At 35.4% G+C, this 26,984-nt stretch overlaps 1 protein-coding gene across 2 annotated transcripts; it reads right to left on the reverse strand.

The window, feature by feature from the left end:
• Positions 1-1,498: 1,498 nt before the first annotated feature.
• arih2 (ariadne homolog 2 (Drosophila)) lies at positions 1,499-25,328 on the reverse strand. Of its 2 annotated transcripts, none has more exons than XM_056463546.1 (15): positions 25,134-25,328; positions 21,872-22,215; positions 21,693-21,760; positions 18,641-18,713; positions 11,868-12,009; positions 11,650-11,771; positions 8,413-8,522; positions 8,210-8,327; positions 5,783-5,833; positions 5,558-5,579; positions 5,306-5,457; positions 3,923-4,066; positions 3,030-3,098; positions 2,275-2,382; positions 1,499-2,193 (listed from the first exon to the last, which is right to left on the reverse strand). In XM_056463546.1, the coding sequence occupies exons 2-15, from the start codon at positions 22,097-22,099 to the stop codon at positions 2,122-2,124; spliced, it is 1,479 nt and encodes a 492-aa protein (XP_056319521.1). In that variant the 5' UTR covers positions 22,100-22,215; positions 25,134-25,328; the 3' UTR covers positions 1,499-2,121. The 2 variants fall into 2 exon arrangements, with proteins under 2 accessions (XP_056319521.1, XP_056319519.1); XM_056463544.1 differs by having other exon boundaries at positions 21,872-22,310; positions 25,134-25,291.
• Positions 25,329-26,984: the final 1,656 nt, after the last annotated feature.

Genomic DNA, 26,984 nt, shown 5'->3' on the forward strand with positions numbered 1-26,984 from the left:
GGGTCTTTATCTTTTCACCCGAGGGCTGCAGATGACGGGTGGGCTGGTTATTTGTACTCTCTGCAGTGAGAGAGCTCTCGTTATCTCGCGTGCACATGTGTGCGGCAGGGGAATTTCTCCGATTTAATTTTATCTCGCGCGCTCTGCTGTTTACTTTATTTGGCTCGTAGGAACTGACCATAGACTGACCTGTATATGCAGGCTCGGGAGCGCGCGCGGACACTTAATGCCCCTTCAAGTGCGCGCAAAGAGTTTTTACTCAAATAATTTTTACTTTAACCCCTTCAGATCCTAAAAATGTAAAAGTATGTTTTCAGTTTTTGAGGCTCCTATAAATGAGACCAAATTATAATACTAAAAATTCAACACCCTTTAAGTATATATATTTTTGTCCATTTCAATGGACATCAGGTCGGAACAGTTGTACTTCCTGAACATTATGCTGGTAGAATCTTGAAATTCATTTGCAAAATCACAAACATTAACATTGTAACATATTTTTTTCAATCTTGAGGTTTTTGTTGTGTAGATTGCACCTTGTTTATAACAAACTTTATCTTCATCTTCCTCATCACTCCCTCACAGGGTCCCAAAGGGCTAAGATAATAAAGGTAAGAATTAAGAAAGGCTATAGCAGTCACTGTTTATTGTAAACAAACTTCTTGATTTTTAATTCCATTAGTATTTTTTAATATTACTATTTTGTAGCCTAGTCTTTTATAAATGTAATGAATGCATCTGTGTGTATGTGTGTGTGAAATAAATGCTGGAAAATATTGAAGCAAATACCCAAAGGAAACATTGTCAAAAAAGTAACACAGTATAATGATTATTTATCTCAATAAATAAGAAATGGGGTATTAATTTTTCCCCTTCGAGTGAATTAATGCTTTTACTAAGCAAGGATTAATAAATTGTAAGTAAATTATACTTTATTTAAATGTTTGCACATCAAAATAATCCAGAAAAAAAACATATTTTGATGCTTACCAAACTGTATTTAGCAGCACAACCATTTCTATCAATATTAACAATTTATTGTAAAATATGTTGTTATAAAATAAGCTTAAATATTATTATTAGTTAAAATGTGACCTTGATTAACTCACAACATATACTAAAAATAACTCTTATTTTAAATTAATAATATTCCAACATCCCATGCAATTTTTTTTATGTTTGTTCATTGAACAAAAAAATCCTGAAAAAAATGCTACCTCAGGCATTCCACAATGCAGCAGCACATCCATTTATATACAAGACTTTATTATAAAATAATAATAAAGTAACAAGCTCATGATGATATGAAACTAATAATATTCCACATTATTTCATAAGAACATTACGTTTTTACTTGTATTAATTAAATAGATGGAGGTTTAAAGACCCCACCCAAAATTCTCTTCAAAAACTAAATAAAATGACAATCCTAAAGATCTGAACTGTAGTGTAGTGCAAATGTATAATGTGCACACAAAGAACCACAAGAGTCGCTGTCTGGTTTAAAAACTTTCTCTCAGTAACTCTATTTTTGTATTAATGTACAACCGTTGAAAATTACAGCATCATTTGTTTTTCATCTTTTTTTTTCAGTTTTCTATTTTTTTAAATGATCTAAACTATATCAACAGCCATTTCCAAGAAAACAAAACATGAGAAGAAAGCAAGGGAGAGAAGAAAATGTGTCAGAAGTTATGGCAGGAGCAGTGCTGGAGGAAAATAAGAGTTAGACTGTTTCGGTGGAGTGTTTTGAGTGTCGTGTGTGTGGATGTGTGTGTATAATGTCAGCTGGGGATGTGAGAATGCCATGTTTGTGTATGCGAGCGCTAGGATACAATCGTGCTATTCTCAAACCCTGCAGCAGAGAAAAGATTACAAAGCAAAAAAAAACAAAAAAAAAAAAAAAATGGGGGGGACGCTGAGGAAGAATTGAATAAACAGAAGGGTTCTGACAAGAGATGCTATAAATGAGAGACACAAAGAGATGGACAAAACTTTCTGAGATGCAATGTAGAGTTTTGAAAAAAAAAAAAAAGAAGAAGAAGAGGGGGATCTTTGGAGAGAAGGGGGCAAGACAGTTGAGAGAAGAGCGAACTCTATGTGGATTCAGTGGACGGATGTTCAGGTGTCGTGGAAATCCTTCAGCAGCGTCCGTCTCTTCTGCTCAGCGATGTGCATCTGATTCTCCAGATCCTACAGAGAGCGAGAGAAGAAATTAACTTGTGTTTTTTATTGTTAATATTTTAGAGTTTCTGTTGATGTCTTCAGTCTCACCCCTCTATCATTAGCGCTCGGCTCTCCTCTCTCATAACTGTCTGCTCTCTCCACTTTCCATGACAGGTTCTCAATCTCTGCCTCCAGCTGCGCCTGCTGATACTCAAACTACAAGAAATAACAACAATAAGATTTTCTATTAACAAAGATTTAAATACAAGACATCTTAATCCTTCAAAGAGAAACATTACCAGAGATAGATTACCCAAAATATATACAATTGAAGTCAAAATTATTAGCTCTCCTGTGAGTTTTTTTCTTCTTTTTTTAAATATTTCTAAAATTATATTTAACAGAGCAAGGTAATTTTCACAGTATTTTACTATATCTTTTTTACTCTGGAGAAAGTCTTACTTGTTTTAGTTCGGCTAGAGTCAAAGTATTTTACATTTTTTACAAACCATTTTAAGGTCAAAGTTATTAGTACTCTAAGAAATATTTTTTGATTACCTACAGAACAAACCACTGTTATACAATGACTTCCCCAATTACTCTAACTTTCCTTGTTAACCCTTTAAATTGTACTTTAAACTGAATTCTTGTATCTTGAATAATATCTAGTAAAATATTATGTGCTGTCATCATGGCAAAGATTAAAGAAATAAAACTATTGTTTAGAAATGTGCTGAAAAATAAATAACCGGGTGCTATATATATATATATACTATATATATATATAATTCTTTTGAACACCTGATTATTTGGATCAGCTGTGTTTGATTATGGCATACTATCCCTTTAAGGCGTTTCCTCACCAGTTTTTTGCGGGGTCCAGATTCCATGTAGTAGGCATAAGGATAGGTGTACTGCAGTGTATAACGACACTGTGGAGAGAGCAAACAGACCGAGTGAGTTTATGGAAACACAACTGCTAAACAGGGGTGTAAATAAAACCAAAATCATAATATGAGGAAGTGGAAATAGTCAATTGCGAAAGCATTAATGTCTTCTTTTACATATGAATGACTCATAGGAATTGCAGCTTGACACCAACTTATGTCTTTATCATTTTGGACCACTTGACAACATGAAACATTCACCAATAATGTTGTCAGCAAAAGAAGAGCTTTATGGGCTGTCTGTTGTTTAATAAACTTTTATTTGATATTAAAGTTGCCATGAAACAGAAGTTGTCATTTCAGAGGAAAAAATAAGGCGGAATTTGATTTTAGATAGTGAGAATGAATGGATTGCTGTGATCTTGCTGTGTGAGTGACAGGTTTTCCCGCCCTTGTGCTAGTAAACATGTCATCAGACAAGAGATGGTGTTCCAACAGAAAAAGGAAGTTGATTAAATATTATGAATGCACAGGAATAATGACATTATGTGCACTGACAGTTAAAAAAAACTTGAACGCTAAATTAAAATAAAAGAATAGCTCATTTTTTATTAAATAAATTTGAATTCAACAGTGAAATACTGATAGTACTGTTCTTTACATAACATTATTAGTATTTTTATTTTCTAATTATATAGACACTTATAATAAAATGTTGAACCAAATCGTGTAGCCAACATACAAGCATAGCAAATCTGGAATTAGTTTTTGTGTATTGATTGCAATTTTCTTCAGAAAAAACAATGTAATGTGATTTCCCCCCAAATCACGCAGCCCTAATAAGTAAAACAGCTGGATTCAGCCTGTACCTTAGCCAGTAGCTTGGCAGCGTTCTGCAGGTACTGCCAGTCAATCCAGGTGCCCAGATTATTCATGACTCGCTCCTGAATCTTCTCTTGGATCCGCTGGTAGGTCTGTGCCTCCAGCTGCAAGCTTTTATTGTGGTTCTCCCACTGGAGACAGACAGGCAACATGAGAATTAATGCTTACAGATCAATATTTAAAACAATTCACACATTAATAAATATTTAGTGATTTAGAGTAAATACTACTTTAGTGTTTTAAAGCATACTACAGTAAAGTACTGTACTTGAATTACTCTTTTGTGATATTTCTGGTAGTTGCTGTAGTAACAGCAGTAATATAATTCACTGAATTGGCTCCATCACTGTTTCTCCACTCCACCAATAGCTGGTGTGTGGCGAGCGCACTGATGCCATTGTCCTGTGGCTGCAGTCACATCATCCAAGTGGATGCTGCATTCTGGTGGTGGTGTGGAGAGAACCCCTCTCATAATTGTGAAGTGCTTTGAGTGTATGGGCATGCACAATAAATACGCTATATAGATATACATTACTTACTTACTAACTAATCAAATTATACTGTACTAAGTTTTCTACAACTAGGTAAATTATGCTACAGTACACCACAGTTTACTTTAGTAAAAACTACAGTATATTACAATATTTATTACAGTTTTATGTAGTTTTACAGTTTTAGTATGCTCTACCATTCATTAACAAAGTGCTGTAAACAATATATACAGTTTTATAGACTATTATAATATGGTTCAAAAACATTGGTATTTACTACAAATTACTATAGGTATTCTTCAAATTATAATAGTTATACTACAACATTTTTCATGTGGGTTAACTTTAAATGCATGTGAATGAATAGGACAACTGCAACTTCTATAAATACATGAGAGAATAGCTCTTACAAAATCTAGGACTAACAATTCACTGCAACAGAATTTGTGGTTAGCATCTTGCTAAGCTAACAGCATGCTACTTTATTTTTTTACATTAATTAATTAATTAATTAATTCATTCATTCATTCATTCATTTTCTTTTCGGCTTAGTACCTTTATTAATCCGGGGTCGCCACAGCAGAATGAACCGTCAACTTATCTAGCACTTTTTACGCAGCGGATGCCCTTCCAGCCGCAATTTATTTTTTACATACACGTCAAATTAGGTTTAGAATAAGCACATTTTACTGAGACATTTTTGTAATGATTGTACTATAATGTTGCTCACTACTTTTAAAAAAATCCCCACAAACTGTCAAGATGGATACTGAAGTGTTTGCTAGATTGTGAAACAAAGCTAATGTTTATCAGTGCGCTCCATGCCTGTCAACAGCGTGTTGCGAGAGCATAGTTTATTATTGACTGATCATTTCTTACCCTCTCAAAGTAGAACAAGTATTTTTTGAGGGCCTCTCTGGCCTGGGCCTGCTGGCTCTGATTCACGATGTCTGGGTTCTCTTTGTAGCGACTGCACTCGTAGTACTCACTGCCGTGAGTCTTCCAGTCGCCCAGACACATCCAGCAGAAATCTACACGCACACAGAACAACTACATTACCATCAACAACTTTATCACTCAATATCGTTTCTAAAAAAAATAAATAAATAAAAGTGATGCAAAACAACCTACCATGTTTACACTTTGAGCATTGCTGCAAAAAGAGATTGAAAACAGCTTTAGTAAAACACATTTTTAGTCTAAAAATTTAATACTGATCAAATTTGATGCATTAAATCGAAAACACCTTTACATTGTTACCAAAAAATATATATGAAAATAAGATTTTTTTTGTAGTCTTCCTAGTGTGCACTATAAAGTGTGCAGGTAATGGAAAAGAAAGCATATAATACTCACCATGTGGTTGCAGCCTCCATTCTTCTCAATGCAGATATTGCACTTAGGGCACTGTGGACAAAAATAAAAACACAAAAGGATCACATTAATATCCTTAATATCTAACTCTAACTAACCTTCAGTATATACTTGATGTTGCCATCTCATGGTGTGATCACACTAGGCAGGTTTGAGTTGATTAAATTTAACTGGTTCATATGAATAAAAGTGAACCCTGCCATCCAAACCAGACTAAAACCAGTGAAAAAATGGTTCTCGGGTCTGCTTCAAAATTAACAAAAAATTTATTAATTAATTGTGGTTCAAAGTAAATATGAACAAAACACGTTAAAGTAGATAAACCAAAATTGGGTGGTTCCAATTTTTAATAACGACAGTATAAACACTAAGCAAGCCACTAGCTTTTTTTGGGCTGAAACCAAAAGAACCAAACTGTGAAACCAAAAGAAAAATTCTTCATTCATTGGTGCTCATTCTCCACTTGTTTCAAATTTAATTTGCCAAGTCTCAAATCACTTACTAATACTGCATTTGAAAAGTATGTACTTTTTTTTGGGATATTAGTGGTTAGAGTACGGACTGATCTACACTCTCTACGAATCGACTTTCCACAATCTACCTGTCTATGAATTCTACTAGTGATGTGACAAGGTCTCGTATGATGAGATCTTGAGAGATTAAATCGTGACGGGATTTCTCGTCGAGTAGAAAGTTCTCTCTTTAATTGTGATGTTATGATGGAGCGTGAGGGTGTATTTAGCAATAAAGATTGGAGGCAGGATTTGATTTGAACTTCAAATCAACTGCTTTGCACACACCTGCTAACCCAGGCTGGGCTCGGGAGTTGCGCGTGTCACTCGGTTTCTTGGGCGAGTGTGACGTAACCGATTTTATTAATTTTTAAAAATTTTTTTACCAGAGTTCAGCGGCTGGTGCATCCCAACAGAGGTTACAAATGGCAGCCACACACATTAACCATGCTTTATATCCATGCAATTGAATAGCACTTCAGATATGATTAAAGACGTAATGGTCGTAAACAAATGGAATATGGAGTATTTCTATTTCAGACGCATTATTGAAGTGCAGCGTAAAGATCGTAATAAAACTATTACCGGCATGTAGGTCTTTTAGCCACATTTTGCGACAGGTTAAGACCTACTTACATTGTAGACAATGTTTACAATGTCATACAATGTTTGACACTATTCTCTGCACCTACAAAGTCAGTAAAAGACCAGAGACACATATGCACGCACGCGCACACACACTGAACTTCTGGAGACTCAAGACACACACCTTCATCATCGCTGAACACACGTTTAATGTTGTCTGTGTGCAGAATCAAATTACATTAAAACAACCCTCTCCTATCAGTCCTTACTTCATAATTGCATTCAGGAGCTCAGAATTTGTGTTGGGAGCATGAATGAAATCTTGCTGAATGAAAGTAAAACTGCTAAATTTTTTTAAATTAAATACCAAAAATGACACGAGGAGAGGAGTTTGATTCCTTATGTGAAATTGTACCAGGGAAGACAGTCAGTGAAGTTTAGAACTAAATATTGTGTTCGCATGTCCTTTACAGCATAGAATTCATTAAAATACAAAACAATAGAAAAATAGAAATGAAATATCATTTATTACATTTAAAAAAAAAATAAAGCACCTAAATTGTTTTGCAGTTTGGGATTTCTTTTCAGTTGAATAAAAATCTATTTTCCATTCATATATTAGCAAATATCTTGCTAATATTTAAATTCTATATAAAAAGACAAATTTCCATTCACGTAGGCTATTAGCAAAATATTTTGCAGTGTTTGAATGTCCTTTACTGTAATGAATTAATTAAAATAGAAGTTATATAACATTACAAGTTGCATACATTACATAACAGTACAAAAAAAACCACATAAATAGTTTTGCAATTTTTTTTCCAGTTGAATGAAAGACTAATGTCCAAGATTTCTTAAAAATACTGTAAAAATCTCGTCTCGATCTCGTGAACCCGTCTCGTGGTTCATCACAAAAATCTTGTGTCTCATTACACCCCTAAATTCTACTAATTTCTAATGGAAATAGAGCATCCGGTAACCTTTGGCGTATTCTTTTCAACATACTATGGTTTGGGACACACTAATTCTATTCCAATACTACTGATAATGGATAATATGCGAATTGGGATGCAATTTTTTTTTTATCTCCAGTAACCATTGACCTCCATAGAATTTTATTCCTACTATGGATGTCAATGGCTACCAGTTTCCAACATACTTCGAAATAACTGCCTATAGAAGAAGAAAAAAAAGATTCGGTTTGAAAGGGTTTGAAAAGGTTTGAAAACACTTACGGGATGGTAAATGATTAGTAAATGTTTATTTCTATGTGAACTAAACATTTAAAATATATTTGTGTGTATTTCCCTACGTCTTTAGTGTGTGCACTGATGTAGTTGGCCGTCTCGGAGTCATCTGCACATTTCGTCAGCCATTTGCGGATGGTAGCACAGTCTGTGGGAGCGTGATACATCTGTCTGCACTTAAAACTGAAGAGACACAGGACATTTGCTCAATCCAAACACATGCACAAGTATTACGACAAGAGTGTGAGAGTGTAATTATGTGTTTTACCAGAAGACTTCTTCGCAGCGACTGCACTGGACTCGGCGAGCTCGAGGTTCCTGAACTTGTATAACTATCGGACAGTCGGCGCCAGGACACAACTGCAGCTGGAAATGACTCTGCAGAAACATCAGCAGGTGAAGAGCGATCAGTGGGAAATATGGAAAATAGTGCTAATTTTTATGGTCTATACCTGATTAATGGCTATTATTGACAATAAATAAAGTAATATTGTTAAAGTAATACAAAAACTATTTCATTTAAATGAGTAAATACAGTCCAATAATTAAAAATTAACAAAAAAATAAACAAAAATTAAATATTTGACATAAATTAAGGCATCATAATGTTACAGTTTAATAAAAACTATTTTTCAAATGTTTTTCAATCTTACCCAGGAGGCAATGATTTCTTTCAAAATGCCGTAATAATAAAAAATACTATGAAATGTTGTAACAATTTAAAATAACTGTTTTGTATTTTACTATACTTTGAAATGTAATTGTATTCATGTGATGGTAAAGCTGGACTTTCAGCATTATTAATCCAGTCTTCAGCGCCACATGACCATTCTGATATGTTGATTTGTTGCTCAAAAACATTTATTTATTACTACCAATGTTAAAAACAGCAGTGCTGCTTAAGATTTTTGTGACAACCATTTGATAAATAGAGTTTATATGACAATGTAAATGTTTTACTCTCACTTTTTGATCAGTTTAAATTATCACTGCTCATGAAATGTATACATTTCTAAAGGAAATACATAGAGAAATACATACTGACCAAATATTTCAACTTCAGAATATTATGTTTTTAAAAACAAGATTTGGGAAAGTCACCTAGAAAAATTATCAGACAAAATGGAAATTAATTCAACTTCTAAACTACTTTAAAAGTGGCAGATTGGGGAGACTAATTTTGACATTAAAGGAGCCCCTATCATGGTTTTTTGAAAATGATCTTCCATGCAGTGTGTAACACAGCTCTAAGTGAAGTGAAATATCCAGCTAAGGTTTAAATCTGAAAGTGCGCCATGTTTAAAACTATTGATTCATCTGTAAGAGTCTACTCAAAGTGGTTCGAATGAATTGCCGCTGTAACGAATCTTTAGCCGTGTGGGCGTGACGTCGATACAGCTCAAGCACCGCCCAATTGTCGCGCACACAGACCCGGGAAAATTTAAACCCCTGGCCCTGCCCACAAACACTGTAGAAAGAAAAAGACAAACACTGTTGCAGATCCCGGTTAAATCATGTCACAAGGACGTTGTGCTCTGAAGTGTTAGGGAAAGTTAGTGTTATTTTCTCTACCCAAAGATGAGGCTGTGAAGAGTCAGTGGTTGAAGTTTATTTTTCCAAAAATATCTCACCATTATAGCCCCAGCCTTGTGCTGTGTTCCCGTTAACCCCAAGTGCTTTAGCAATCTACACGCTCACAACGGGGTATTCGTTGGCCGTTTGTTAAAGGAAGGATCAGAAAAGACTATTAAAGTATGGGACTTTGTCAGAGCTTGAGAGGAACTTTAGAGTACACAGTTCAAAATAGTTCAGCTTTTGCCACTGTTTGGTTTAATACTGAATGCGTTCATGGTTAAGAACAGAGCAATATGATGATGTTTAACTGCATTGCTTTAATGCACTCCTGCATTGGACTCACACATACACTCTGCACTCAACATAGTTGATAAGCCGTGGTGGGCATTTCTCTGGGTCATCAGACCAATCAGCGCAGATTAACTTTGCGCTAAGGAGGGGTTTGGGAACAAATGAATCACTGAATTAATCATATGAGAGTCGTTGGGATAATTAGGTAAAAATAAATGCATAATATAAAACAATGAAAGTGTTTTTTGACCTTGCAGGCATATCAGCCTGTTGTTGGAGACCCCAAAACCAAAATATGACCTTTCTTAAAACATAATAGCGACTCTTTAATATTCTGTAATATCACAAATATTACAATAAAATTGCTATGAAAAAAACTTAATTTCACCAAAAAAAAAGTTAAAAATACCATACTAAAACTACCCACTAAATAAATAATACCATACTAAAACTACCCACTAAATAATACCATACTAAAACTACCCACTAAATAATACCATACTAAAACTACCCACTAAATAAATAAATACCATATTAAAACTACACACTGAATAAATAATAATACCATACTAAAACTACCCACTAAATAATACCATACTAAAACTACCCACTAAATAAATAATACCATACTAAAACTACCCACTAAATAATACCATACTAAAACTACCCACTAAATAATACCATACTAAAACTACCCACTAAATAAATAAATACCATATTAAAACTACACACTGAATAAATAATAATACCATACTAAAACTACCCACTAAATAATACCATACTAAAACTACCCACTAAATAAATAATACCATACTAAAACTACCCACTAAATAATACCATACTAAAACTACCCACTAAATAATACCATACTAAAACTACCCACTAAATAAATAAATACCATATTAAAACTACCCACTAAATAAATAAATACCATATTAAAACTACACACTGAATAAATAATAATACCATACTAAAACTACCCACTAAATAAATAATACCATACTAAAACTACCCACTAAATAAATAAATACCATATTAAAACTACACACTGAATAAATAATAATACCATACTAAAACTACCCACTAAATAAATAAATACCATATTAAAACTACACACTGAATAAATAATAATACCATACTAAAACTACCCACTAAATAATACCATACTAAAACTACCCACTAAATAAATAATACCATACTAAAACTACCCACTAAATAATACCATACTAAAACTACCCACTAAATAATACCATACTAAAACTACCCACTAAATAAATAAATACCATATTAAAACTACCCACTAAATAAATAAATACCATATTAAAACTACACACTGAATAAATAATAATACCATACTAAAACTACCCACTAAATAAATAATACCATACTAAAACTACCACCTAAATAAATAATAAAATACTTTAACATGCACTGTTTAATAAGCAAAAAGAGCATCATCTTATAATTTATAGTGAAAAACTGACACTCTAATTTCCTGTGTAACGTTTCCCAGTTAAAATAAATTAATAGTCACTGCTGCCAGTTCTTTTTTTATTTATAAAAAACATCCTATTAGTTGTTTTTTTTCAGTGCATGCAACAGACACATTGTGCATCCCTAAAAACACACAAACACCCACCTCCACGTAGTCCCTGAAGAGGTAGCGTCTGTATTTGTCTTTCAGTTCCTCGCTGGGCAGCAGAGGAAGAACAAAATCATCCGGCATGCGGAGAGAGCAGTCCTGCGCCATGCAGGAGATCTCTATAGACAAACGCAATCCACAGAGGATCAGATATCAAGCTCTCTCTAATCAGCAACACATAGCGTTCTGCAGCCAGGCTTTATGTGTACACTCACCTACTCCCACGCCATCTTTGACAAGTACAGTGCAGTGCTGCTCCCAGCATCCCTTGCAGAAGGAGTGCTGACAGGGTAGAGAGAGGAGAGCGTCTCTCCGGACCTGCTGCAGACACACGCCACACTGCAGCGATGTCCCAGCCTTAAAAAACACACACAGATATGAGTCAACAGAGCGAAATGCTTCTAAGAAACAGTCAAGATTGCTTATTATTGTAAACCCACATCAGCAGATAAATGGTTACTTTAAAATGTTATAATTTACTTGATAAGAGAGAGAAAGAGAATTTTGAGTTTATTGCAAGCGGCAACCTCCCACTCTCTCTCGTGAAGTTAATATGGAAGTAACTGAAACTGCAATTCATCGAAATTCTGCTAGTCCTGACTCCATAATGGAGCACATTTCTATTGAACCCACTGTTAAAATGGCCAATTTTACAGCAGAAAAAAAGTGTTTACAGCCTGGTACAAAGAACGATTTTGGTTCATACAGCTATTATTACCCTTCATGACAACTGTGAGGGGGTGAATTTTTTTTATAACTCATTCGTTTCGTTTATATTAAGCTATAATAACTCTGCATAATTAAGGGTGTGGCCCCTTGAGTGACAACTACATTTACATTTAGTCATTTAGCAGACGCTTTTATCCAAAGCGACTTACAAATAAGGACAAGGAAGCAATTTACACAACTGTAAGAGCAGCAGTGAACAAGTGCTATAGACAAGTTTCAGGTGTGTAAAGTCTAAGAAGCAAAGCATTAGTAATGTTTTTTTAGACTAGATCTCGCTGGTCGCCGTCACTTCATCTCAGCTGATCCCGGATGATTAGCCACTGAACTCGGCATTTACATCGTATTTTTGTTTTGTTTTATGTGGCTTTACACAGTGAGTTGCTTTTTGGAATTATTTCCTACAATTATCAGATATTCAAACTATTCATGTGGCCTCCATTTCCCAGGTGAGTGAAATTATATACTTATATACCACCTCTATAAATGTATTTGTTTTATTTAAGATCATTTATCATATATAATTTTCTTTAGACCTGTAATGCACTCCAGAATCTGGAAGATTGACTGGCTGTAGGCCATAAAGGTTTCATCTGAAATGTTGTCATACAGTGTTATGCCTGGATTTCATCACTAGCCTTGCATTTACTAACACAGACTCTATTTGAAATATTTGTAAGTAAATCGCGTTTTCCTCCTGTAGAAAAACATCATAAAAACAATGTTTAGTGGCTCAATGCGTTACAACAGTGTTTTTAATAGTCTAAACACTTTATTGATATAGTGTACAGCCAAGCACATGTGGTCAGAACACAAACAAGTCGCAGGTAATGAAGTATTAAGCGTTTCTCACAAAGAAATGCCTGTCTAAGCAAAATGCTTGCAGTTGTCTGTAGCTCCGCCTCTTTGCCCTTATTTGGTCACCCCAGTCAGTGTGATGACGCGCAAACAAAATGGCAACAGTTGGCCACGCCGACTTGTTGTTTCTTTTATGCTCTTTAGAAACCAATGGGTGACGTCACGGATACTACGTCCATATCTTTTACAGTGTATGGTTTATTCCCATATCAGCTTCTATGGCTAAGTCATGGCTAAAAAAAATAAATAATAATAATTAAAAATAAATAAATAAATAAAGTTTACCACATTTTATTAATAACACTTCTATAACTATAAAAATATTCTAACAATTAAAAGTCATCAGCAACAATAAATACACAAGATAAAAATACATAAATAATAATAATAAATAAGAAAAATCTAAAACTGTTTTTAAGGTTTACTTTTGATAAAAATCTCATTTGAATAAACAATTTAAGAAGGATTCACATTTAAAAATATTTCATTTAAATTTTCTCCAGATAAAAATTGCTGTCTGATAACATTAAAATAGGGCATTCCCTACTAACAACTAGCAAAAAGGCCATTACAAAGAAATGGCTCAAGGAAGATCCTCCACTTGTAGGTGAATGGCATGATGTTGTAAAAGAGGTGTATGATATGGAAGTACTGACACTTTCCTTGAGACAACAAGCCTATAAAATTTCTGCATACTGGGTTAAATGGTTGAGAAGAAATGTATTGTTTTAATTTTATTGTGGTGCTTTTATTTATAGATACAGTCAGAACTATTAGCCCCCTATTGATTTTTTTTCTTCTTCTTTTTTTTTTTTTTTTTTTTTTTTAATATTCCCAAATGATGTTTAACAGAGCAAGGAAATTTTCACAGTATGTCTGATAATATTTTTTCTTCTGGAGAAAGTTTTTGTTTTATTTCAGCTAGATTAAAAGCAGTTTTACGTTTTTTTTTAAACCATTTTAAGGTCAAAATGATTAGCCCCTTTAGGCTATATTTTTTCGATAGTCTACAGAACAAACCAATGTTAGACAACAACTTGCCTAGTTACCCTAATAATAATGTATAGAAGCGTCTTGAAAAATATCTAGTCAAATATTATTTACTGTCATCATGGCAAAGATAAATCAGTTATTGGAAATGAGTTATTAAAACTGTTATGTTTAAAAATGTGTTAGAAAATCTTCTCTCCATTAAACAGAAATTGGGTGAAAAAATAAACAGGGGGGCTAACAATTCTGACTTCAACTGTATCTGGAGCCTGTCAATCTTTGATCCGCAACCCTTAACAAAATTTTATATAGCAACATTTTATCAACCATAAATAATGTAAATAAGATTGTATTCGGTGACCTTTGACACTTGTATTGTATGTATTTTTTGTTTCCATGTTTCCTCAAGAATATGTTAAACAGTTTGGTTTCTGTTGCAATATTGACATTTTGGGGGTTCTTCTGCTTTGAGTAAATGTTCATGTGTGAGTCTCGTGTGTCTGATAAGATTTAAAGATCTTCTGTAAACAATCTCATTATGGTCTTGAGTAAAAAAAAAAAAAAAAAAAGAATTTTGTTTTTATTTCAGGCTGGGTTTCAAAAAGTTTATTTTCTGAGCACTGATGCCATTCTGCTTGCCATTTGTTAAGAATGTAGCCTTTTATTACTGGCTTTGAATCTTAAGGTGGGATTTTGCACCCTTATCTTTCCTGTTAGGGCTGTTTTGTCAGCTTTGTTGGCTGTCCAACATGTCCTGGGATCCAGCAGGAAACTAAATGATACATTTTTCTCTGTAGTTCATTCATTTTATACAAATGTCAATAATAAAGGGACGCTCCAGTTGAAAAGAATTCAATGTTTGTAGACAAGACTTTGAGTCAGAAAAAAATAATAAAATTGTGTTCTTCAGCTTTTTCAATGTGTTCCAGAGCCAAAAATAAAGTCTTTGCTTCAGCTGTAAAAACTGAGCTTTGATCTGGTATACAGATGGCATAGTGTAATCGACCAATTACTACTGCTGCAGAAACATGACTGTTCTTATTTGATCCATCACACAGATATAGGTTTGTGAGTAGGATACAAATTTCTTATGTCAGCAACTTCTTGTTGATATGTATGTGGAACAGTCTCAGTCTTCTTATGCTTGCTCAGATCCAGATTTACGTGCAACTTATTCAACCTTCATATTGGGACCAAGATTTAGATTTAGGTTTTTTTATGCGTGTTGTGATCCGTACACCGAATGGTGGAATATAGCTGGGTCTTGCCTCAAATAAATCTAGATGTTGAGATTAAAAGATTGGTTTAAAAGCTGGGTTGTGTTGATTTGTCTTTATTTTCAATGAGAGACGATTCCAGCGTCTAATATGCAGAGGTGGTTCTACTTAATAAGAAAACAATTATAATGATATAATTTACAAATAAATGATTTCTAAATTATTTCTAAAAGGATTATGCTAGAAGGAAAGAAGGAAGGTTGTCCAAAATATCGAATTCGGTACTGAAATATTTAAAACTTCCTTTTCCACTAACATTTGAGCGCTGATTGGCCATTCACATATTCACATGCTAGGGCTGGGCGAATTGAACAATAACTCGATTATGATTAATGAATGATTCTTTTATTTATTTATTTTATTTTTAGCCCTCATAGTTCACTGACAAGTTTTGTACAGTAAATGTGCTCACATATTATACTCGAGAGATTTCTGAATGAAGGGTGCAGTACTTGATTTTAAAATAATTCATAATTAATCATTTTCAGGGGCTGATGACTGAAAATAATTGAAATAAACACACACTATCTGTTAATAATGGTACTTTATTGAACATCAACGCTGAATAACTGAAATTAAAATACATATTACCTAAAACGCGGCTCTCCACACCACCCACCTACGTCACCACTACCAAACCGACCAATCACAAAGCTTGCACTATGCATCATTGTGACGTGAAGTTAAATTTTTTGAGAGGTGAGCGGGCATGCGAAGGCTGCGCCGGACTGTGCGCGTGTGCTTGGCAGAATTATAATATCACAATAATATAAGTATAAATCATAATATAATAAGTATAAATTAACCTAACAGATCGAGGTCACGTGACTTCACACAAGGTAGGGAAAGTAATTGAAAAAAATTAGATTGATTATAGGTTCTGAATTTCTATTACTTTTCGATTAATCGCCCAGCCCTATCACATGCTCAACAAGGAAATGATTGTGACTGGCCGTTGAAGTCATCGGTTCACCATTATTTCTTAAGTGCAAGCACAGATATATGGATATTGGGGCGCTCAAATGTTAGCAGTAAATGGATGTTTTTTTACTGATTAGTACTGAACTCGATACTTTTAAATACCCTAAAAATTGACAGAAGACAGGATGAAAAAAGAAAGAAAGATCCTGATGTTTCTTTGCAGTGTCCTTGTTTTATGAAGTTACGATTTAAAAATATTTTTGTTTGCATTTTTAAATGGCTTTTTTGGAAAAGTTCATAATAAGATTTGTGTTTATCTGCTTTTATATCAGTTATCTGTATGCAATAGATAACCATTTCAAGGTATACCAAGGTTTGGTTTTAAAACTGCCAACATTTTCCGCGATACCATTCTTAAGGTATGTGTAACATTTTTTATTGATAGTTTTTTTGTTTTTTTGGACAACAGTATCTCCAGCAGAAAAGATATCCGAAGATGCTGTTTTAAATTGTAAAGAAATCTGTGTTTTTGAAACTAATGAAGACAGCAGAAGTCAATGTTTGATTTGAATTATTTAGCCCGACATGTTTACTGTTCCAAAATATTATACATGTTTGTCAAAATAAAATATATTGTTTTCAAAGGGGGAAAACGGTTTTTGTTTTTACTCACACATTAAAAAGAATATATTATAGAGCAGTAATCACAATACAGTGAAACTGTGATATTTTAATTCAAGGTTATCATACCATCAGAATCTTATACTGGCCCATGCCTAGTTATCTGTATTGACCAGATTTCCATATTGTCAAATCCTTACTAAAGTATTAAAATTAGCATTTGCAATGGTGTTGCAAACCACAGTATATTGAATTGAGTGTCACAAAGGTTCCCTACTATTTCTGATGGAAATTTCCATATGGACAGAACGAATATCAGACGGAAAAAAAACTGCAGGTCAAAGAAGGCAAGGCAAAGAGTTCCAAAACACCATCGATTGCGTAATCACCAGACCAATCGAAGCTCAAAGACTTTCAGGAGCAAAAAACAAGGAACTGCCCCCAAAAATTATGCTTAAACATGGTTTCGGATTCATTTTGATCATATATAATTTCAGTTTGCTTTTTCAACTTTATTTGAAATATATTAGGGCCTTATGTCTGTTTATTATGGGTGGTCAGCGGTTTAAACTTGTTTACATTATTGCAATTCTATAAAACATGTGTAGTTAATAAATGAAACATGATAACTTTGATGCATTTTTATCTCATTCATTTACAAATATAGTGATATATCGTGGATGCATGTCTTGTGATATATCGATATACCGCATAATCGCTGATATCGTGATATATCAATATCAGGGGCAAAATATCGTGTTAATATCGTATGAGTTAACCTGTGATTGCCACACCTACTGTTTATATAGCACCTTTTTTTGCAGTTTTATGGTACAAAAACTATTTTTAGTCTTGCTTTCAATAACATTTATCTTCCAATTTCAACTTCAATGTAGTGTTTTTATTTGGCAGCGTTTAGATTTTTGCTCGTTAGATGTCTGACCTCAATTGACTCAACTGAATAAGCCACAGAAGATTTTCATGTAAAAGAAAACAAAGCCTCAGAGCCAGCCGAATCCTTTAGCAAGCTGTGTCTAACTCCTGTGACAAACTCCAAATGAACATCATTTTGACCTGATCTGATTTTGTTGGAAATGATGTCTTACTCCACTTTGTTCTTCGAATTAGCATGAAGTGTACTAAGGCTTTTAAGCCACAGTAGAAGTGAATTGGGAAACAGCGAATGTCTCGCACATAACAAAATTATTTCAACTTGAATCGATATTTCATGTCCATGACTGATACTTGGCAAGGAGTGGTGTAAGAAACAGAAGGTAGTACAGTCAGCTGATCAACATCACTAAATAAATCCCTTTATTTGTACCCTGCACATGATCAAGTCCATCTGCAATTTATCAAATAGCCGGATATCACTATGTTCACTTTTTTGTAGCCTCAACGTTGCACTTTAGAAGTAACAGTTCTGGAATTCAAGTTGAAGGGTTTTCAAAAAAAGAAAAAGGGAAAAAAAAAAGAATTTTAAACCCAAATTTCTTTTTCAAAAGTTATGGTAAAATAAATAAATAAAAATAAATAAATAAATAATAAAAAAAAACAGTTCTCAAGTCAAGTCTCGAGAAATGACAGAAACTTACAGTTAGAGATCTGCAGGTGGTTGTGGGCTGAGCATAGGCATCACAGAGCAACTGAGAAGAATTGGACTTATACCTTCAAACACAAGAAAATAATATTAACAAATTAAGACAATTTTTAGGGTTAAATGTACACAACTGTGGTAGGGTTGTCACAGATACTGGAATTTGATACAAATTGGTACTGAAATTTTAAAAACGTCCATTTCCCGCGAACATTTCAATATTCTTAAACAGTCCTGATTTGCCATTGTGTTTACGTGCACAACAAAAATGACTGTGATTGGCCGTGAAGGTCATCAGTTCACCAAACTCACCGCTGTTTACTGCGTGTAACCACAGATAAAGGGACACTGGAGCATTTTAAGGCCGCAATTCATCAGCAAATCACTCGTATGTCAGCTTAAGCCTAATTCACAATACAGGATTTTAAGTCCGAAAGTTAACGAGCTCGCTGACAGATCAGGGAAAAATCTGGGGGTGCTCGGCGCTCGTCAGTCTTTGTGTGAACTACTGAACGATGCATCAAAAAGGCTTGCTGACATGTCGCCGACACCTCGCAGACGAAAATCCAATATCTAGCATGCTGAATATTCCAAACCAGTTGACCAACTCGACCATACATGTGGTCACATGTAGTGACTAGCTGCAGCCAATAAGAGAGCATATCAGAATGAGCTGAATGGCCGTTGCATTCAGGAGCTCAACAGAAATGTCTGTGATTGGCCAAAATGGGCATTGATGCCCTCGCTTTACACTAAAAACATTATCTTTTTGGTAATACAGCCTATAACTAGTTACGCTAGTAGAACACCTGCTGTCATTGTCACCTTCATAAACGGGAGCTATTTGGCGGCACAGAATATGTTGTTTTGAAAGACATCAGCTGATTGACGATGTTTTTAAATGCTCCCTTAAAAACCTTCAGAGAAGTTTGAAATGCTGTCAGTGCTGTCATCAGCACACAAGTGTTCAGCTTTTTCCGACAGCTCCTCCCTCAACATTTCATTGGCTGTGGTTTGGTTGCTTGACTGATCTGTTGGGGAACGAGTTTTGTCAGATCATGTAGTGTGTGTGACCCCCCCCTCTAGTGGATCATTTATATAGTGTCGCGTAATGTGAACACGACAGCGATTTAAAGACACAAAATCAAGTCATGTAGTATGAATGGCACAGCGATCTGCCGATGTTTAAAGTCATGTAATGTGAACTAGGCTTTATAGACAAACCAGTTGATCGACGAGACTTTGAAACGCTCCAGTGTCCCTATATCTGTGGTTACACTCAGTAAACGGGGGTGGGTATGGTGAACTGATGACCTTCCTGGCCAATCGGAGTCATTTCTGTTGAGCATGTGAACTCAATCGCAAATCATTGCTGTTTAAAAACATGTTTAACAGCACTTAAATGTTCACAGGAAATGTTTTTAAAATTTCAGTACCGATTGGTATTGAATTCCAGTATCGTGGCAAGCCTAAATTGTAGTGTTTATATGAGGTTATGTCTTTTGACGAATTTGTAAACTTACGTAAACTGCCGTTGAAAAGCTTGGGGATCATAACTTTGTTCTCTAATAGTAAGACTTTTATTAGACAACAAACCTATGGTCTCCAAACTTTTCATCGGCAGTTTACATAAGTTTACAAAAGTTCTAAAAAATGTCCACCAAGGACGCAACTGATCAAAAATACTACACAAAGTACTTGTAAAACATTACAATTTAAAATAATTATTTACCTTTTGAGTCTGTAAATATATCATAAGGCATTTTGTTTGATGGCAATGCTGAACTTTCCTAATGATTTATCATTAACCTTGATGCTCCTTACCAATAATAAACAGTTGTGGTGCTACATTTATATTTTTGTGCAAAATTATAAATGTTTTACTGTCACTTTTGATCAATCCAATGCACCCTTGCTGAATCAAATAATTTAAAAGTGCAGTAGGTGATCAGTCAAAATGCTAACCGGTTAGCATTTTATCTTTGGACGGCAGGGGAGGGAGTGTGTTTCAAAGCAATGCCTCGTGAAATCACGAACGCGCGCACCGCAACATGACAGCAGACAACCCACTAGTTCATATCATTCGCCAGTTAGAAATGTAGTTAGTGTTTGGCCGGCAACGTGCAAGAATTACACTTATTACTAGGTCACACTTACATGCTATTACAGAGCGAATATTCAGAGTAGCATGGTAAACAGTATATTAGGGAGGCTGTCATTGTTCAAAAATGAACCAACGTGAATATAAAAGCAACTTCACCTCAGTAAAGCAGGCTAGGTGGAATAACGCTATTTACTGACGTTTTGTTGTTAAACTAAATAAAAATCTACATGATTGATGCTGTAAAAGGTCCCTTATGAAACTGAAAAATCAATCTTTCGACAGACGATTTCAATGACTGAACAACACTTCTGTGCATATAACCCATTTGTAAAACAACACAATCTACATCAGCCTTGGGGGACTGAAATAATAACCAGAACATTACCTGTATAACAGAAATACTTCAGCCATGGTGTCATCGTTCCTCCAGTGTGCAAAAATAACTAAAATATTGATTCAGCATTTGATTTAACCGCCACTGTGACTGTCTTGTGTGCTCGTAAACGCACGGCGCGCATGGAGGCGTGCAAGCACTAATGGCGGATATGCTTGAACACAGATGCGCAGAAGCTCAAATCTGCATTTGCTGACAGACAGTTATCTGAATTCTGAAAATTTCTTATCAGAATTATGGGAGATGTCGGCCCGACACTATTTAATTGGATGAACATTTTTTAGTTTCATGCCTTACCCCGAATATAAAAATACATATAAATAAATTTAGATCATTTACTTTAATCATTACTATTGGACTGTGAAGAGACGTTCAACCAGCACAACAAAAAATGTTTCTGAAGACAATCTTTCTTAAAATATCAATTATAAAGGATTAGAAAATCAGTTGAAGGCATTTTTTTGAACAGCACATCCCACCACGGTCTCTATCTGGCCAATTATATAAACAACCAATTAAAAGTGTGTGTGTGTGTGCCTTGTTATAAATTACCTTTCGAGTATTTGCGACACTTGCCAGTGAAAATGTACAAGCACCAGTTTGGCAACAGCTGGTGACACCTGAAGGGAAAAGAAAACAGCTTAGCTATGACCGCCTAAACTCAATGAACGACCCTAACATTTTATAGTTTAAAAAGACGCATAATTATCCAGCTAAACATCCTCTCTCACCTTCAGGGCACTGGCTACATTGTTGACCTGTTCAGTCAGTACCCTCTGACTCTCCCTGTACGTCAAGCAGTTGAACTGGTACTTTTCGGGGTCGAACGGCTCTTCAACTGCCACGTCCTCTTCAAGGTTGTCATAATAATGAGGGATGTCGCCCTCACCGATGTCTTCATCGTCATCTTCGAATTCCTCGTTGCTGTCTGAGGCTTGGCTACTCATATCCACAGACATAGTCCTCTGGGCCAGACCTTTTTCCCTGACTGACACGCTGCTCTCCTCCAATCGGCAGCTTCTGAGCCGCTTCTCTCCACCCCCGACTGGACCACCAATCCCAGGGGGCCCTTTAGCTTTTAGCAGCACCGAAAAAAGCAGAAGAAATCACACTCCCCGTCACTCATGAGGAACTGGAGCGAGGGATGAGCTCAGACAGAGAAAAAAAATACTGAAAGAGAGAAGTTAAACACATTATGCACAGTCAGACGATGGATCAAATTATGAACTTTAGCCAAAAAGAATTAAGCTTCGTTGCTTAAAATAGGTTTTGAACAGAAAATGTATGTTGTAACAAGCCGATTCTTCGATTTTCTATTTTGCAATTATTTCAAAGAGAACATTAACTGCCATTTTAAAAGATTGCTAACTCACTTTTAACCACATTCATCCAAAATCTAAAAATATATAAATTTTTGTATAATATACATTGCAGAGTCACTTTTTTCCTTTATAATGGCTGAAGAGGTTCATTCAAAGCTCTTATCCTTGACATTATTGACGACTTATCTCAGAAGCGAGTTTCTTTTCAGAGACAGTAACTCTGTTTGTTGTGCACTTTGATCTTTGAAGCTTTACAGATATTTTACATTCAAACACAGTCTTATTCTTTCATGTAGTAGTGCATAACATCTGAAAAAGAGCATAATGGAACACTTAAGATTTTATTCTTTCTAATCAGATAGTCTGACATCATCCTGAAGAGTTGTATTTTGGAAAAAAGGACTGGCTGACTACATTTACTTCAAAGCAACATAATAAATAAATTCATGGGCATGAAAAATTTAGGTTGAAATGATAAAATTTTGTGAAGAAAGAGATGACAGAATGCCCAACAATACTACATATTAATGATGTAATAAATATATGATTATTATTTTCCAACTAAATAAAGAGGAGGACAAAATCAATTAGTATAACTGGTATAATATCTTGCTTACCAATACATTTTAAACAAAAAATATCTGTCGCCATCAGAATTTAGTATTCCACAGAGTTGCTTAACGAAACGCAATGGTGCACACCCACTTTTTCCTGCCCTGAACTCAGAAGTTTTTATTTTTTAAGAAACTCAAAAATGACATTGATGTCTCTTGCTCTTTCTGTGAGATTTCTTGTGAGTCTGTTGCTCACTTGTTTTGGGAATGTCCCTTTGTTAAATCTTTCTGGTCTGATATGAATTCTCTAATTGTAAAGGTTTGTGGTGATTTTTCTTCACACTATAGACATGTTATTTTGGGGTTTTACACTAAAGAAAAACAATCCCTTAATTCAAGTTTCTTGTATGAACCTCATATTATTTACTGGAAATGTTTTATACATAAATATAAATACTCCATGTAAACCAAATTTTGTATTTTTAAACGAGAATTGGAACTGTACATTGCAGTCTTATAACAAGCAGTTAAAACATGTGCTTTATTTAATATTCTGCATTAATTTGTATTGTTTTTTCATGTGCCCTCTCATTTATTGTTTATCGTTTCTTCTTTTTCTTTTCTTATGGTCTCTTTCTTTATCATTATTATATTTCTTTAAAATTGTCAAATTTCTCTTGTTGGAAAAACTAATATTTGTATTGTTTGCACTATACTTCTATCTGTTGTAATAGCAATATAAAAAAAAACAAAAAACGATTTTTGCGATGGCCATTTTGGTCTGTGCTAAAGAACTATAAGCCATGAATCAAATCAATAAGCTACAACAATATAAAAACTGACACGCACACAAAAAATAACAAAAAAAAATCTTGTATATTTAACAAAAGGTTTGGTTAAATCAAAGAAAGAACAACAATCTAATGTTGTCATACATGTTGCACATCACTGATTGGTCGATTTCTCAGGGAGAATTATGGGTAATGTAGTTTTTTCACCAGGGAGTTCGCATAAAACAATTTTTCATAAGTATATTCAAATAACACAGACTAAGAGCATTAAAATAAACAAGCAGCCTAACGTCCTCCTCAAAATAGACCAGTCTTTTTACAAGGATGTCCAAAATAATGTCCAATGTGAAAAAAATGATTTAAGAGAATAGTTGTGTACAAACTCTGGATTGGTGATTTTTAAGAACCCAATATTCATGGCCAAAGTGGCCTTGCTGCTGTACTAAAATTCAAGGACACACACCACTGGTCAAGGAGCTGCTTCATTATTTACAGATCAACACACCTTGGGAAACTCTCTGAAGGTTGCGCTTGTATGTTTGTCCCGGTATTACCAGCGGTCAAGCATCCCTTTGAGCGTAAGACAATCATAACCTCACATGCAGAGCGGCTTAGCGCTTCGTTTTACCGGATTACACGGTGTACTGACAGACAGTCCGACCGGACAGCGGGAGCAGAGGGAAGCCGCGTGACTGATGATCTCAGGGATCAGATCTCTGATATGATGACAGCCACCAATTTGAACCGAACTCGCACTTTTAATTCAACAGCTCTGGTGCCATCCGAACCCCACAGTCATGAGACGACCTGGCCCGGTATCACCCGCTCGTGCACCGTCAGGTCCCTCACATTCCACCCGAGGCTATAAATAGCTCGCGACTCGGGGTGGCATGCATAATATCAAGCTCAGCTGGATCACGGTTTAAGTGCGTAGTGGCTGAGCAAAGACTGCGAACTCACGGTCCTCAAAGTACAGCCTGTGCTTTGTTTACTCCATATGACTCGGGCCGCACCAGCTGTTGCTCCTCCAGATCAGCGCATAAATATACAGCAGCGCGATCGATGTGCAAAGTCATCCTTTCTCCCTATTTATCGTTTCACAGAGTTAGAATTTCAGTGCACACATCCCGCAGGTTAAATTGCATGTTGAATAGTTAAACTTGGTGAAGTAAACACACGGGATGTTTAATGTCGCTTTAAGGGCTTTAGTCGCAATCATCCGCCTGCGCGCACTCCAGCTCGGGGATTCGTATGTAAACAAGGCCGCTCGATTAAGCCGCAGCTATGAACGCGTAGAGCCCCCCCGTCCCACCCGACGGTACTCACCTGCCGGACCGCTTCGGGCCGCCACTCGACGCAAGCTGAACACAGATATTTGGACAGAGATCCGATCCGTTCGCTTAGATGAGTCGCAGCAGAGCTGAAGATCGGAAGTACGGGGGGATTCTAGAGCAGCGTCACTTCCGAGTCCCGAGCGAGGCTGTTTTCCACTGCGAGCAGATTTGTGTTCCTGAGGAGGGGCCACACAGACACACACCTACTCAAAACTGACATACATACTTGCAGTCAAACACACACGCGCTCATTCAAATGTAGGTCAGCAAAACAAGAACCTGATTTACAGTGTGCAAAGCACTTTGTAAGTTAGGTACAAAGAAAAAAGACAAAGGCGGCCCTAATACAAGCCCGTACTTGACACTGTTGAATAACATCAGTCGTGTATTAATATTGACACAAAAATGTATATGTGGCATTAATACATGCGTCATATATCTGTAGTTCACAACAAAACTTTACCTTGAGATAAAATCAGAGAAGTAGGCTATACGCTGAAGATCAAAGCTTAACATCTGACCGTAATAATGGTATTATCTATTGGTAAGAAAAAGATCTTAAAAATAAGTTTAAAATATGAATCAATGGAAAATGACAAATGAGAAAAGCTGCCAACTAGAAGCCAGCAGGAATCAAGTGTAATTGTTGCAGGTATAGAGATAACAGCTTATGCCATGTTGTGCTTTGGAGCTTCATAAACATTAGTAAACCACAGTAGATCGTATGCATTTAGCCCAGATATAACACAGTGTGCAGAACTTGAGACAATCCTCCGTAGAGTGGTAATACATGCTGCTTTTCTAAAGCTATTTGACATTTGAGAAAAATGCACAATTCATTTATACACTTAGATTTTTAAAACTTTGTTCAGTTTGAAATGCACCAATACACTTAATACACCAATACCATGCCCTTACAGACAACCACAAGATTTATATGTGCAATCACATGATCTCTTTTTCCTCAGATGAAAATCTGCCAAAAGAACACTCTCATGTATATCATTTTGCACACTAGAATTGGGATTTTCTTGAATATTATTTATTTAACTTCAAGTTGATCATTTGGGAAAGTGTCAGAAAGTAGATTTTTCAGATGAATCATCTGTTGAACTGCATCCCAATCACCACAAATACTGCATACAACCTACTGGAACCCACATGGACCCAAGATTCTCATAGAATCAGTCAAGTTTGGTGAAGGAAAAATCATGATTTAGGGGTTACATTCAGTATGGGGGCGTGCGAGAAATCTGCAGAGTGGATGGCAACATCAACAGCCTGAGTTATCAAGACATTTGTGCTGCCCATTACATTACAAACCACAGGAGAGGGCAAATTCTTCAGCAGGATAGCGCTCCTTTTCATACTTCAGCCTCCACATCAAAGTTCCTGAAAGCAAAGAAGGTCAAGGTGCTCCAGGATTGGCCAGCCCAGTCACCAGACATAAACATTATTGAGCATGTCTGGGGTAAGATGGTGGAGGAGGCATTGAAGATGAATCCAAAGAATCTTGTTGAACTCTGGGAGTCCTGCAAGAACGTTTTCTTTGCCATTCCAGAAGACTTTATTAATAAGTTATTTGAGTCATTGCAGAGATGTATGGATGCAGTCCTCCGAGCTTATGGGAGTCATACACAATATTAATTCATTTTCCACTGCATCATGACTTTATATTCTATACTGGACATTATTTCTGTTGTGACAATACTTTTGTCTAAGCAAAGTCAGACCTTACTGTCCTAATTAAATTATTAAAAATCAAGGCATGATTATATTTTATTTTGGTAAAATAAGCCTAATCTAGAGGTCTTTGCCTTTCATATAAGCCACGTCTGATACC

The sequence above is a fragment of the Danio aesculapii genome, chromosome 8 (genome assembly GCF_903798145.1).
Source record: "Danio aesculapii chromosome 8, fDanAes4.1, whole genome shotgun sequence".
NCBI classification, from domain to species: domain Eukaryota; kingdom Metazoa; phylum Chordata; class Actinopteri; order Cypriniformes; family Danionidae; genus Danio; species Danio aesculapii.